Source organism: Perca flavescens, chromosome 18, assembly GCF_004354835.1.
Source record: "Perca flavescens isolate YP-PL-M2 chromosome 18, PFLA_1.0, whole genome shotgun sequence".
Lineage (NCBI taxonomy): Eukaryota > Metazoa > Chordata > Actinopteri > Perciformes > Percidae > Perca > Perca flavescens.
Window position 1 is genome coordinate 24,287,049 of NC_041348.1, and position 14,808 is coordinate 24,301,856.

Below are 14,808 nucleotides of genomic sequence, written 5' to 3' on the forward strand. Positions count from 1 at the left end.
TGTAGTGGCTTAATGAATGGCACACTGAGGGGTTTTCTAAACTGTTTTGAGCTTCAGCAGAACACGCCCCCAAACCCTGATCCTCACTATCTGCCTGAAAGGAAGAAGAAAAAAAATCCAACTCCAAACGTGTCAATGCAGATACATTATTTATTTGACTTTACAGAACAAAAACAAAATATTTTTTTGGCAAGATAAATTGACACATGACAGATTCAGTGCTGCCTGTGGAGACTCATTACTGCAGTATGGAGAAGACAATAGATACGGATCTAAATAAGAGCTACACTTTTTGCCATGCTACAGTGACACAGTTCACAATCATCCCTTACATGACAAAGCAAAGCTGCTACAGTTTACAATTAACTCTCAAGAATGTGATCTGTATTGAATATTTGCTTCTGAAGACAGTGATTAACTGGTTATATCAAGACATAGAAAACTTAACCTTCAGAAACTTCAGTGTGTGGAAATGGATTTCTGTACAGTCATGAATAATAACTTCCTCATTTGACATTTCTCCAAAACAAATCTTTATACAACTTCTTATAATACAGTTGTAGATGTACTGTACACTGCCACTCAAGAGTTTAACATGTTGTATTTTAGCATTGTGGGTAATAGTTGAATCACATCTCTCCCTATAAATAGCCAAGATCTTTAACATTCAGATCAGATACTTAACACTAGAACGGATGTTTGGCTTACAATCAAATTGCAGAGTAATGACAGTTGGCTTTTTGAGCATTACGGTTCATTCTTGACCTTTGAAAACAGCAGCTGTCAAAAGAAATCTTAACACAAAGGCCAATCTAATTTGAGCTTCGATTTTCTGATGAGTTTTTGCATTTTCTCTGTCATGAGCCAGAAAAAGCCCTAAAAATGTTTCTGTGGACCAAGCGCTCGGATCCTAATGCTTTAATAAAGGCAGGTGTATGTTTAAAATAAGAGCTACAGATATACAGTATGTTGTGCCTAATTAGTGACATGATCTGGGCTAATTAATGATTACAATACAATAAAAAACATGAACTATTTTCAAGCTGCCTAATTATATCTGCCTATTCCTTATTTCACAGTCCTTGCACTGAAGTCCCAAATCCAACGCTTATTAACCACAATGCTTAAATATGTAGTGGCACAAACTCGTATCTGAGAGTGTTGCAGGCGCAGGAGTTTAGGTGGTGGATTTGCTGGCAGCAGAGGCGATCGGTGCCTCTTCCTCTTCTTCCTCAGAGAAGTGAGGAACAGATTTTTTGGCGACCACGTTGTCCAGCCGCTGGCCCATTAGATATGGGTTGACACTCTGCAGAGAGGCAGTGAAATAGATTAGTGTACACACTGTTAACAAAAACTTCAGAGTGAGATTCTTAGCTTGTAGCAGAAAATATCACTTGACATCGAAAGCAGTGAGTTTAAGAGCACATTGCTCCCTTCGGGGGCAGAGTTCAGTGCTGGTGATGTGGTTTCTCAGACAATAATACAAAAGGAAGAAGACAACAAACACGATACCCTTTTTCTTCTTTTCGGTCCTCCCTTCAGTTTTTGGTACAAAAGCTCCTTGTTCTGAAAGGAAACAAGACATTCAATCACGTATCTGTTGTTTTACAGCCAGTCCCTTTGTTCCTAACTTACAGTCAACACATTGCCTGAATCCCTTCTCAAGGAGTACAGACACTTAAAGAGGTATTTTCTTCAGACCAGAACAAGATACAGGAATGAATCCATGCAAATTACAAACAAGTGAGTAAGTAAGTAAAGTTTATTTCTATAGCACATTTAAAAACAGCTTGCGCTGACCAAGTGCTGTACATAGCGCATTAGCCACAGGGTAATAAAATAAAAATACACTTACAAATCAGTGATTTAGGCTTAAACGACATCAAAAGACAAACCATTACAAACATAGCAGGATAAGACAATTAAAATTCCAGGAAGGCCAATGTAAAAAGGTGAGTTTTGAGCCTGGCTTTGAATATCACAATTGAAGGGGCATTTTTGAGGTCAGGTGGCAGTCGCTTCCACAGCTGAGGGCCAGCAACAGAAAAGGCTCTGTCACCTTTTTGCTTAAGCCGGGACCGTGGGACATGGAGGAGGCCTTGGCTGGAGGATCTGAGGGACCTGGGAGCTACGTGGGGATGAATGATATCTGCTATGTAGCTGGGGGCCAGGGCGTGAAGAGCTTTAAAAACCATCAACAGTATTTTAAATTGTATCCTAGACTGGAAGCCAGTGCAAGGAGGCTAGGACAGGTGTAATGTGATAAGTTTTGTTTGATCTTGTAAATGGCAAAAGTCAGAACACCCTCGCTTGGATTTCTTTAGAGGGTTGCACTTCCAATCTTTGGTGACACGTAGCTCTTATTTCAAAAGGAATGTAAATGCAAGTTGCTTTGAACAAAAGCATGTCCCAAATGAATGTAAAAGGAATATTAATACCAACCTCTGAGTACGTTTCACCTGGTTCACATGTGCACCTGATATTGTGTTTAAAGTTAATGTAAAAGCAGACATACTTGATTTGCAGGTGAAAAACCTGGAGAACTCAGTGGTAATGAGATATTTGTGCATGGTATTATTTTTCTGATAACGAATCACTCATTCCATCAATATCTGCTGTTAATTTGAATATCTTTGGACTGTTTGGACTAAATGAGCAATCTAAAACGCTGGGAACTAAGGAGCACATTTCACAATTTGATTGATCTATGATAAAAAAAATAATAATAAAAAAAAATTAGTTACAGTCCTACTCTGTACTCACCCACTTCGCCAGGGCTGGGTAGTCGTGCTCTGGGTCAAATAGGTGCTGGTGTTTTTGAAACTCTCTGCTGAACTCGGCTGTGTCCGGAGCGTTTTCCAAACAGCCGTCTGCTGCTGTGAGTGTGATGAGGCACAGAAATGAATGTCCAAAAACAGCAAATGAATACAATAAAGAACAGAAAGAATCAGTACTGTAGTATTAACAGCAAGATTTGCCCTAAAGTTTATCCTGAGACATTAGCATGTGAATCAATAACGAACAAGATGTTCTACCGGTCTTTCCCAGGGGACAGGGGTTCGGAGGGTCTGGGTAGCCGTGATCTTCACTGAAGTCTTTGGGAACGTTGTCGCCGGTCAGCTCGGCCACAATGTTGGGGATGTTGCCAAAGGGGCCGAGGTGCTGCAGCCCCTCGTGAGCACCACCTTGTGGAGATCAACAAGCATTACAACCACTACAAAAGCTCCAGAATACAAGTATAGACATCAATGGTTCTATAGCATCTTTGTCTGCATATAACCCCTGAGAAATGATCACTGAGATTTGCATTACGCATTTGAATGGGTCTCAATAAATGATAAATTAATCTGCAACTGTTTTGATAATCGATACATTTTAAAAGCAGAAATGCAAAAACATTTCTCTGGTTACACCTGGTCAAACCTGAGGATTCAATGTTTTTCGTTGTGTGTGATAGTGAATTGAATATCTTTGAGTTTTGGACTGTCAGTCGGATAAAACAATGTAAAATATAATTTGATTATGTGTGTACATTGCTCTCCGTACACTCCTTGTTTCAAGTGAAAAGGTAACAGAATTAAGGCAGATGATACAGTGGGACAAATACAGAGAATATATCCCTGCCAAAATTGACTTAATTTTGTGTCCATTTCATGTTAGAAAATCAATCATGGCTCAACAATCAAACCCAAAGCAATGGGTTGTTTGTATCCAGTGTTAGTGTTATTTTTATATTAGGCTACTGTTGTTTTATCAGAATGAGGGAAAGGAGAAAAAAAAATTGACATATATAAGCTACAGCCTTATGTGTTTGACAAGCACTTGCATCCCCATCTACTGTCCACGTCTCCCTTATAATTTATGCTATAGAATAGGCAATTTTTTCTTGGTTTCACAAAAATAAAAATAAAAAAAGCACTCTAAAAGCACCTAACATACCCTGTATGCTCTGAGGCCCGACAATGTTTGTGGCCTGATGTGCGGGATACTCCACCCTGGGCCGTGCGATGCCCAGCTGCTCCATGACGCCGTGCAGGAGCCGCTGGATGTCGGCCTCAGACACCTGGTCCGCCGTGCGGGGGATGCGGGCTGGAGCTCTGCCGACATGCAGGCACAGGAGGAAGCCGAGCAACGATAACCGAACCGCCGCCGAGCCCATTTCTGTCATCTGCCGAAGAAAAACATTAGCCTACCGTACAAAAGGTGGACAGTAATCATGTGCAAACACAGCTGCATTTGCTGTTAGACACGTGACATGACAGGTTAATTAGCTAAAGCCATAACATGGAAAGAGTGATGCTTTCATGTTATCTGTTGTGTAGAAACCGCAAAACGATATAAAAAGGTCTGTAAATGGAAGGTGCGCCATTCACTCTGAAAACAGAGCCAAGGCCGATGAAATAGTCTATAAATAACCTATATGTCTATTAAACGGATAAAACACCATCAATTATAATAAAAACTATTTAATTACGTTTTTCTAAGACATGTACACTTATATTGTGAGATAACACCACAAATGACCAAAACAGGATTTTTTGTTTATCTGTTCTTACCGTGTTGTTGCTGATGGTTGGACCTGCGTACTGCGCGAGAGACCTCTAGCAAGCTGGCCAAAAGAAAATAGTGTGTTTCCGGTGTCCAGAATAAAAGCTTGCTTCACAAACACTATGAAAAAAAGTGATTGCATAATGTTTCTCGCCAATTTTCGCCGACATTAATTCCTATTAAGTTGATTTAGCATACATTTGGATTTTAATGCTTTCTTGTTCCAAAATAATTGGCCTATACACCTTTTCCTTTCCCCGGTTCATTTTCTCCCACTTTATTTTGAAGAAAAAACTACTAGGCCCATTTCCACTGTCAGCAGAAGTGCTCATAACGCAACCTCGCAGGATGATGCGATCCGCCTCACTTCACGGTTCAGATGGAGTTGCTAAGATACCAAAATTCCTCTCTTCTCATTGGCTGTTACATTATGGCCATTATTGGCTCACTAAAACGCTGAACCGAGACGAGCCGAAAGGAAAGTCTCTGCTGCTGGGATCATATATCAGTCATTTTTAAAACATATCTGAGAAGAAAGCTCATCTTCACCATCATCATCTGCAACCATCTGTTTAGGTGGTTAGTGTGATAAATTATTCATCAGCATGCATTGTGATGACATTAGGCTAAATTAAATGAAATCAGGTTACAAACTAGCCTTTTTTGGCTTATCCAACTTGTTTTAATAATTCTTTATATTTCTGCTGTTTCTTAAACTTTCATAGCCCATTAAAAAAAGATTAATGATTAAAAAGGCATTTTGAGTTTGAATCTTTAGTTTGCATCAACAATAAACTGATTACTTGTAATATATACTGTATATACATATTACATGCAGGTAAAGAGATTTCTTTTGAAAAAATATATTTATTCACTTGATATAAAGTACACATTATTGGTGTGAAATAAATAGTCAAATACATAAATTCATTAAAATGTAGAATGTTAAAACTTAAGAACTGATTTAAGACACTAAACCACCTTATAAATATAAACCAGATCAGATATAACCTTAAATGCTGCAGTAACTTGGGGCATAGCCTACATGACAACTTCTTATTACAAGTTTACACTGAAAAGCACTTTCTCCTAAGTGTGAGCTGTAGTCTCCCGACACCAGTGAGCACAGGAGAGCTTTGTGCATCGTGTCCTCTGGTGAACCTCGGGAAATGAACCAAACGCAGATCTCTGAAAACAAACCAAAAGTTCAGTTTTACTTGTTTTAGATTTGGGGAGGTTGTAGTTTTTAACATGAAGCCACTGAAGAAGGGTCAGCAACAGTTTTAGAATCCCTAAAACTAGTAAGAACAGTTCAATATTTTTTTTTTTGCAGTGAGTAATTGTTAACAGAGCAGCATTGGTATTACCAAAAATGCACATAAAGAACTGGAAAATCCCAAATTTCACGTTTAGTAGAAACCACATTCTCAACATGTCTTAAATCTCCCATTTCCCTTCTCTAATTACTTCATTGGTTCAACACTGCCAATTAAGTAATTAGATGCTTTTATAATTTACCTTTTTAGTCTCTCTTGCAGGGTCTTGCATGCATCTTTGCCAACGGGGTTGTGACTGTCCAACAAAGTCGTTGCAGGATTGAAATCTTGTTCTATGAACAATTTTAATATCACCACATTCTGTACAAAAATGGGAAATTTTATATCGTTACAGCCTGTTTCTTTCTTCATATTGCGTTTACCTGTGTGAGGCATATAGGTCCTAAACAGCAGGACATTGGGGAAAGTCTCGAGGCCGAGGCTTCTCCTGAGTGATGGTCCGTCTCCTGAGGTGAACTCTTGGCTCTGCTCGGAGGCCGGAGGCCCGACCTTCGACCTCGCTTGAACCCAGGGCATCGTCTTCACAGAACGTATCACTGCAAGTGTTTGAGCAAATGAAATGAAAGGAGGCTTTCAGGTAAGACAAAGCTAGTGGCACTATTCCATTTTTGTAATATGTTATATGTTTTACCTTTAAAACCGTGTCTTTTTCTGTGTCCTCTCTTTGTATCTTTCAGAAAATGGAAATCCATCAGAAACTCCATACTGTCCATTACAGCTTTAGGAATCACACCTAAAGCAAATAAACGTTGCAGACATCCAGTCCGTAAATATATATCCTTAACTAAATGAAAGTGTCAAGACAGAATGATTCGTTACCGAATAACTGAGGCTTTTCAATGAACGTGCGTAGGACGAGAACTCGGAGTTCCAGTCGCCCTTCAGACATCTCTGCCTTGTTGGGAGGCGGTAAAAGACACGGAGCGAAGACTATAGCGAGATTGGAGCTGGTCATCAAGTTTTCTGGACATCTGACAGCAGTGCATTACATTTAGAGAAATTAAATTTGTATTAAAAATGTGTGGAATCCTGTGTAAAGAACACAATCCTCATTAAACTTATACTTTAAAAAAGGGAAAAAGAAAAACAAAAAGGAAATGGCCCATAATTTTAAGCCATTTATACTTGCTATCACTTCACAGACAACTTCCCAACCAGAGGTCAAAACTACCCCATCAAGGGGTTTCTCGATAAATCAAAAAGGGGTACCAAGACGATTACAGGGATGACAAATCATAAATCTATTTCTGTTACACCAAATTGACTCTTCCCCATTTTCTTGTGAAATAATGTGATACTTTAATCTCTTTAGGCTTTTAAAGACAAGCTTTCCCCACAATACATTTTTCTCAAACCTCTGGGAGACTGCAGAGAGGAAGTCAAACAGGTAATGCAGACAGGAGGAGTTTCTGGCAGGTAGCAAACATGACAGTAGCTGGAGGGCTGAAGTTCGGTCCTGCAGGTTGGACAGCGACTGGGCTTTGAGCAATGCTGCGTGGAGCTCAAGGGGGAACAAAGGCTCTGGCAGCTCCCTGCAAAACTGTTTGATGAGTGTTGCAACATCGTAGGGCAGGGCTGTGGACAGACACCCCTCTCCTCTATTCAGCTTGGCCTGAAATAGACACAAGGAGGGCAACATTATTGACATATTGCCACAACAGATTAGATACAGAACCAGTGTTTGCTCAAACCACCAGATGGCAATATTGCTCCAGTAGAACTTCCATTAGTTAAAGTGATGGTTCAGAGTAATGTCACCCTAGGGTCCTTTGCACCATGACCTCGAGCCAAACACTCCCCCAGAAGCTTTTTTCACCTGGGTCGAACATTGGGAGAGTTAGCGTAGAGTAGCGTTATCAGCTGAATAGCTTAGCGCAGGGGTTAATGGATCCGAAGTGTCTCTTAACATTACCCCACTAATAATGCCCAAAATGATACCAAACGTCTACAGTAGTACAAATAGGTTATGCACTCATAAAACGATGGATTGTAAAGTTTGTAAGTACACCAGAAGTTTATGTAAATAACACTTGCCTGCTGGCTTCTGCTCTCTGCTGCTGCTGCGGTTACCGGGCAGTAAGAGTGCTTAGGGCCGTCTACAAATTACAACACCGAAAAGAGATGAAACAAAAATATTTATTAATTTAATGATTAAATAAGGTAATGTCTCCAAACTTACCTCAATTATAACATGTCTCCTGCTAGTTATTCTACAGCACTTACTTTAAAAAATAAGTTAAATTAATAAATATTTTTGTTGCATCTCTTTTCGGTGTTGTAATTTGTAGACGGCCCTAAGCACTCGTCTCACAGCAGCAACAACAGCAGAAGAGAGCAGAAGCCAGCAGGCAAGTGTTATTTACAACTTCTGGTGTACTTACAAACTTTACAATCCATCGTTTTATGAGTGCATAACCTATTTGTACTACTGTAGACATTTGGTATCATTTCGGGCATTATTAGTGGGGTAATGTTAAGAGACACTTCGGATCCATTAGCCCCTGCGCTAAGCTATTCAGCTGATAACGCTACTCTACGCTAACTCTCCCAATGTTCGACCCAGGTGAAAAAAGCTTCTGGGGGGGTGTTTGGCTCGAGGTCATGGTGCAAAGGACCCTAGGGTAAATTATTCTGAACCATCACTTTAAAAAGGTCAATAGGTTATAATCTCACCCTGATGGTCTTAATGCGAGGAAGAGAGCCTGGCTTTCTGAACAGGCCTACAGTCCCAGCACGCTCCAGAAGAAATGAACACGCATCCACCAAAAAGCTGAGACACAACATGATCAAACAAAGGATTCATCTCTGACCTGTTGTCACAGTTTAATATCAGAAACTTTCTAATCCTACTACTACTCACCAGGGTACCAGTCCAAACACAGGAATGTATTGCCTGGGTAAAATCTCCAGAGGAACACCGAAGAGCTTTGTACCACCGATGAACAGTCTCTCCTTTTTCTTCTCAGAGCTCTTCACAGTTATCCCATAAATAACTTGAAGGTGAAACCGAATCACATTATTGTCTGTAACCTTCATGATTTCAATTTCACTGAGAGATGATAAAAACTACGCAGTTCAGTAACCTTATACTGAAACACCGCAATCTCCTTTACTCACTTGGTAAAATCACTGGTGAATGAAGGAGACTGGCTCAATAATGCTCATTCATATCACCTGTGGCCCAGGTGTGGAGGAATGAAAGGAAAGTGTTGTGTTCATGGCACATGGGGAAGGTGGGAGATATGAAATGTTAACTTAAAACTAAAATTGACTTTAACTTTTGTAGTAAAGTATTGGTCATGATAAGCATAAGAGCAAAAGTAAGTCGTTCAGCTGTGAAACACTCATAAAGAGTAGTCACACCAGGCCTCCTACGTCCATAAACACACTATTTTCTTTCCATTTCTTCCATCCACAAAGTTTTTTTCCATGTTCCAAAATTGAGCTTTTATAAAACAATTCCCAGAATGGATTAATCTAAAAATGCATACAGTAGATATGTACGTATGTACCCCGGGTTAGGACAGATCTGGGGAAAACTGTATTTTCCCACTATGCACTTTGGGCATATAATAATCTGCAAACAGATCTAAATTCTTTAATTCCAGCACCTGATGGTAAAATATTTTCTTAAAGAGGAAAGACTATTTTTTTCTTAAGTGGAAAAGTGAAAGATCATCTATTAAAAGTGAAATCACACATTTTAAAGGCATTTAAGAGCTGAATCAACAGGCATATTGCCATCTGATATGTTCATGGACATGCTCACTACCTGTATATTGAGACTCCAACACTCCAGACTGTTACTGTTAAAATCAACTATTTTTATTAAAACAGAACATGTATATACAACAAAAGACACAGTAGAAATACAGATATGGATGGAAGGCTGGTGTAGTTTGGTTGTTTTGTTTTTTTGGTGCTGGATTGGAAATTTAGAAGCACTTCCTGTGGACGATGGAGGGGCCAGCCTCATCATACTCCTGCTTGCTGATCCACATCTGCTGGAAGGTGGACAGGGAGGCCAGGATGGAGCCGCCAATCCAGACGGAGTATTTTCTCTCAGGGGGAGCGATGATCTACAGGGAGGAGAAGAGGTACAGGTTGGTACGAGAGCATTTAACAACATACTGAGCTTCAGACACTTCCTGTCAACCTGATTGAACCAGTCAGTGCTGGTCGATGAGAGCTCACCTTGATCTTCATTGTGCTTGGGGCCAGGGCAGTGATCTCCTTCTGCATACGGTCAGCAATACCAGGGTACATGGTGGTTCCACCAGATAGCACATTGTTGGCATACAGGTCCTTACGGATGTCAATGTCGCACTTCATGATGCTGTTGTATGCAGTCTCATGGATACCAGCAGACTCCATACCTGGGCAGGCGAGAGGAGAAAGTGTTACCATACAATTTTTTTAAAAGAGGGCACTGAAATATCAAAAATGCAACAGGCTACATTATTTTTGTGGAATTTCAGTTTAAAAAAAAATACTATTATTAATTTCAAAAAGAAAAAAATTTCCCTTTGGCCGCAAGGTGAAGTAAACTCGCATTCAATGTACGTATGGAACGTGATCAGATATTGTGTGACTTGCAGAATGTGTGGTGTTCACAGCTGCTGAGTGTTGGTTATCAGCTGTTGTGACTCACCAATGAAGGAGGGCTGGAACAGGGTCTCGGGGCAGCGGAAACGCTCGTTGCCGATGGTAATGACCTGACCGTCGGGCAGCTCGTAGCTCTTCTCCAGGGAGGAGGAGGAGGCGGCGGTTGCCATCTCATTCTCGAAGTCCAGAGCAACGTAGCACAGCTTCTCCTTGATGTCACGCACGATCTCACGCTCAGCTGGAGGGAGAAAATCAATCACAGTTTAGTTCATTAATCACACATGGTGTATAATCTACAAACAGCTTTCTGAAAGAAAAAAATAACACCTTTCTCTTACAAATAAAAAGTATAACTCTTCTTAATACATTGGGGTTCATGCTGCCATGCCATACTTGGTATGACCAGTTATGTTAGCTCAAGGTTAGCCTAAATGTTAAAATAAGACTGAAACTTTTAAAATATGGAATAATGCATTCTTTCCCTTATAAATGAAAAGTTGAATTAATATTCATGAGAAATAAAACCCACCCTTGCTCAATTATATAAACTCAGTGGTTTTGCTGTGATGGCCTTACTTGGCCTGTTATGACCAGTGGCTTATGGGAGTTCATCCCCATGTTCCCAGGGTCCTAAGTTCTTCATATAAAATTGTAAGAGATTGGTAAGGGTTATCTTTGCAGTTCAAGTTGCAAATGAATAAAGGGAGATTCTAAATGCAGGTTGAATGGTAAAAAATACGTTTAGCCAATGTGGAGATATCAATGTCTAAAGAAAATAAAAGCTAACTATCTTGCCCTCAAATTTGAGGGTGTAGGTGTCAAAGAGTACTAGTATGTTTGCTGACAATACTTTTACTATGTAAAATGATGAATGCAGGACTTTTACAGTAGAGTATTTTACAATGTAGTATTATTACTAGTAGCAGGCCTGCTTCTGCCACCACTGCCTGTAATTGTCACTTGTTGCCATGTTGCCATGTGACATACATAGTGTGTAACATGAACCTCCAGAAAACCCTTTCTTAATCTTATAAGTCATCCAATTTGTGTTTCCAGTTAGCTGCTGGTGCTTTTCTTACCAGTGGTGACGAAGGAGTATCCACGCTCAGTCAGGATCTTCATCAGGTAGTCAGTCAGGTCGCGACCGGCAAGATCCAGACGCATGATGGCGTGGGGCAGAGCGTAACCCTCATAGATGGGCACGTTGTGGGTCACACCATCACCAGAGTCCAGCACAATACCTGTCCACAAAAAGCAGCAGTTTGTCAGAAGACAACACATAAAGTGTGTGTATTTTATCGACCTGCGATGTTCCACAGTCATGGAGTTTATGGTAGAGACTCACCGGTGGTACGACCAGAGGCGTACAGGGACAGCACGGCCTGAATAGCCACATACATGGCAGGGACGTTGAAGGTCTCAAACATGATCTGGGTCATCTTCTCCCTGTTGGCCTTGGGGTTGAGGGGGGCCTCAGTAAGCAGGGTGGGGTGCTCCTCTGGGGCCACACGAAGCTCATTGTAGAAGGTGTGGTGCCAGATCTGTGAAACAGGAACAGTGAAGACTATGTTAGGGATAGAAGTAAAATGACTCAGAGCTAGGCTCCAGTAATAAATAAAGAGATATTAAGATATTGCTCTTTTTCTTCACCTTCTCCATGTCGTCCCAGTTGGTGATGATGCCGTGCTCGATGGGGTACTTCAGAGTCAGGATACCCCTCTTGCTCTGGGCCTCGTCTCCCACATAGCTGTCCTTCTGACCCATACCCACCATCACACCCTGACAACGCAAAGCAAACACATCTGTATCTCAGGAACAACACAGACCCATACAGACAGCCTGTGACAAAGCTACAAAGATGTAACATTTTAGCAGCTTGTGGGTCTTTCAGAATTCCTACCTGGTGACGGGGGCGTCCAACAATGGATGGGAAGACAGCACGGGGAGCGTCATCACCAGCAAACCCAGCCTTGACCAGGCCAGAGCCGTTGTCGCACACCAGGGCGGTGGTCTCGTCGTCGTCACACATGTTTGGTCTGTTCTGGGCTGGCCTTGTGTACAAGACAGAGGATGGAAACACAGGCAAAACATCGTTTTTAATATCCACCGGAATGTTTACATCAAAACAATTAACAAAGTTTCAGTTAATCGAGTGGAATATTTGCAGGAAATAATATCCCTATCAAGTGTAATATTTACATTTAATTCATATTTAACATGAAAAAAACAAAAACAATGCAATCCTGATAAACACTGTAGCACTATGTTTAGTATGAAGACACCTCTGTGTGCTCTAATCTCCTCACAGCTGCCTGAAAGCTGCCCCCCCCCCCACACACACACACACAAACACACACACACTCCTAGGTCTATTTAAAGCCTCGGGACTCCTGTCACCCTCCTTTGCCCCAACAACCTGTCCTCTGTATCTCATCATTATTCCAGGGCCAGTTAACAGCTGAGGCGGTGTGTCTTTTGACAAGTGGCAGGAGGAGGCCTGTTCTCCTCAGCTGTCGCCACATAGAGCTCTCCTCTGTTTGGAGCCAGACCATGTGCTCTGATCCTTCCAGGATCTCTGGACACAGCCTGCATCCCAAGTGCATCCTGCATCCCCCTCCCCTCCCCTCTTCATACAGGCTTCCTCATTCTGTACAGTAAGTTCAATTTAAATGGCTGCTGTTCCATTCTCGGTAATATTGTCATGGAATTCAGCCTCAACTGCGAATGAGACTTACGAAGCAGTAAAATTGTGCTTTGACAAAACTCTAAATGAGCCAATTATGAAATTACCACTGAGCATCTCTGGAAAATCAAACATCTATCTTATCTGTCCACTCTTACATTCCCCCTCTGAGGTTGTCCTCACCAGGCCGATATAGTTGAATTTTATATAAACTTTTGCAAATCAATGCCATTCATTAAGGCTATAAGTTAGTTCTGGTTCTTCTGACCAGAATATCTTCAACTTAACATCAAATTAACCTTATTGACAGTATACTTGCAGCTAAACATAATAATGTAATTTCAAGGTTTTAAACTTTGTTTAAAAATATTTTAAAAAAAGTATAGAAAAAATAAGTTATGTGCAAAATAATTTAAGAGGTCCTTTTTATTCTAAGGTTTCCATAGTGTACCAACCTGCATTCATGTAAGTAGCTACTATTGATGCAGGAAAATGACTTGCTTTTCATTTTCATTTAACCAGGAAAGCCTCCATTAGATTAATAATCTATTTTTTTAAGAATGTCCTGGTCAGGATAGGCAGACTCGACTTTAATTATTTAGGGTTCCAACGAAGACTTTTTAGTTTCTCACAAGGCTATATGCTACTTCAGAGGGTTTTCATCTCTTTCGTGAAAATACATTTTGTGTTACACACTGAGATGTTTGGTTCTTTTTGATATTTAAAAAGTATAACTTAAGATACTCTATTTAATCAAAAAGTATATCAGTGTTGATTGAATCTAATAGGTTTCTCTTTAGATTGTATCTGAGTTGAGTTAGAGCTTCATGGCTGCCACATCACAGCAAGCATCCCATCCCTGCATCCCTCAGAGTATTTCGTATAGTCTGCAGAGTGCAGGTCACTGTTTGTAAAGCTGGATGATCTGTCCATATTTAGCAACACTCTCTGAACTTTCTTTCTTTCAGCTTTCCCTTCTCTTATGTTCAGCCCTCATCTGCCCCTAAACAACACATTATCAGCTCTGATCTCAGAAATTAAAACCACTATAAACAAAAAATCCATGTTGTGGCAGTAAAATGTCCTACAGCAGCAGCAACGGCTCATCCTTCCTGATTCCTAAGGTCCAAAAAAACAACAACGGCTGAAATGAAAGAAGACTGCAAAGGGACTCACCAAGTTGTAACCACAAGACTGGAGTTTCCTCTGGGACAAAGGGCCGATGCTGCAAGGGGGTCCTTAAATATGTCCCAGCATGCTGAGGCTGGGGGGCCGGTGGGCGGGCTCAGGAGTTCACACAAGCCCAAATTAAGTGCTGCTTAGCAAAATGGTTCAGTAAAGTGGATCCTGTGTCAGGGACTCCATCAAACTGGAAAGATGTTGCCTTGGAGAGGAAAGGCAATGGACAGTAGTGCAGATTAGTCAGAAGTTTTATGAAGGCTTGAATGGACAAATGGTTACATTACAGTTTAATAGTGTTATTAAGGAGCTCTAAGATATCCTTAAATCGCCACATGCACATTTGAGACTACTATATATGGTTTTTTACATTAGTGTGCTGTATCTAAATTGTATTTTAGGTGTCAAATTACTTTCTTTAAGAATAAATGTATGCCTTTTAAATTTATGTGACAG

The 14,808-nt window shown here is 40.7% G+C and overlaps 2 protein-coding genes across 2 annotated transcripts; both read right to left on the minus strand.

Moving 5' to 3' along the window:
• Positions 1–132: 132 nt before the first annotated feature.
• Positions 133–9,085, minus strand: scg5 (secretogranin V). Its single transcript, XM_028604641.1, has 13 exons — positions 8,746–9,085; positions 8,559–8,655; positions 7,241–7,497; positions 6,705–6,856; positions 6,517–6,618; positions 6,248–6,421; positions 6,067–6,157; positions 5,622–5,736; positions 3,940–4,189; positions 3,036–3,185; positions 2,764–2,876; positions 1,513–1,566; positions 133–1,306 (listed from the first exon to the last, which is right to left on the minus strand). Exons 1-13 carry the CDS (start codon positions 8,919–8,921, stop codon positions 1,178–1,180), a joined length of 1,860 nt encoding a protein of 619 aa, XP_028460442.1. The 5' UTR covers positions 8,922–9,085; the 3' UTR covers positions 133–1,177.
• A 603-nt stretch (positions 9,086–9,688) lies between these two features.
• On the minus strand, positions 9,689–14,451 carry actc1a (actin alpha cardiac muscle 1a). The gene is made up of 8 exons (XM_028604965.1): positions 14,350–14,451; positions 12,391–12,541; positions 12,141–12,269; positions 11,836–12,031; positions 11,570–11,731; positions 10,537–10,728; positions 10,080–10,261; positions 9,689–9,964 (listed from the first exon to the last, which is right to left on the minus strand). The coding sequence occupies exons 2-8, from the start codon at positions 12,517–12,519 to the stop codon at positions 9,821–9,823; spliced, it is 1,134 nt and encodes a 377-aa protein (XP_028460766.1). The 5' UTR covers positions 12,520–12,541; positions 14,350–14,451; the 3' UTR covers positions 9,689–9,820.
• Between the last annotated feature and the right edge of the window lie 357 nt (positions 14,452–14,808).

Coding starts and splice junctions, on each gene's coding strand:
- scg5 (XM_028604641.1), bottom strand. CDS start 8,921: ATGAAGGTTACAGACAATAATGTGATTCGGTTTCACCTTCAAGTTATT. Junction 6,158..6,247: donor GACCTATATGCCTCACACAG/GTAAACGCAATA, acceptor AATTGTTCATAG/AACAAGATTTCAATCCTGCA. Junction 4,190..5,621: donor TTAGGAGAAAGTGCTTTTCA/GTGTAAACTTGT, acceptor TTTGTACGGTAG/GCTAATGTTTTTCTTCGGCA.
- actc1a (XM_028604965.1), bottom strand. CDS start 12,519: ATGTGTGACGACGACGAGACCACCGCCCTGGTGTGCGACAACGGCTCT. Junction 12,032..12,140: donor ACTGGGACGACATGGAGAAG/GTGAAGAAAAAG, acceptor CCTGTTTCACAG/ATCTGGCACCACACCTTCTA. Junction 10,262..10,536: donor GTTCCAGCCCTCCTTCATTG/GTGAGTCACAAC, acceptor TCGCCTGCCCAG/GTATGGAGTCTGCTGGTATC.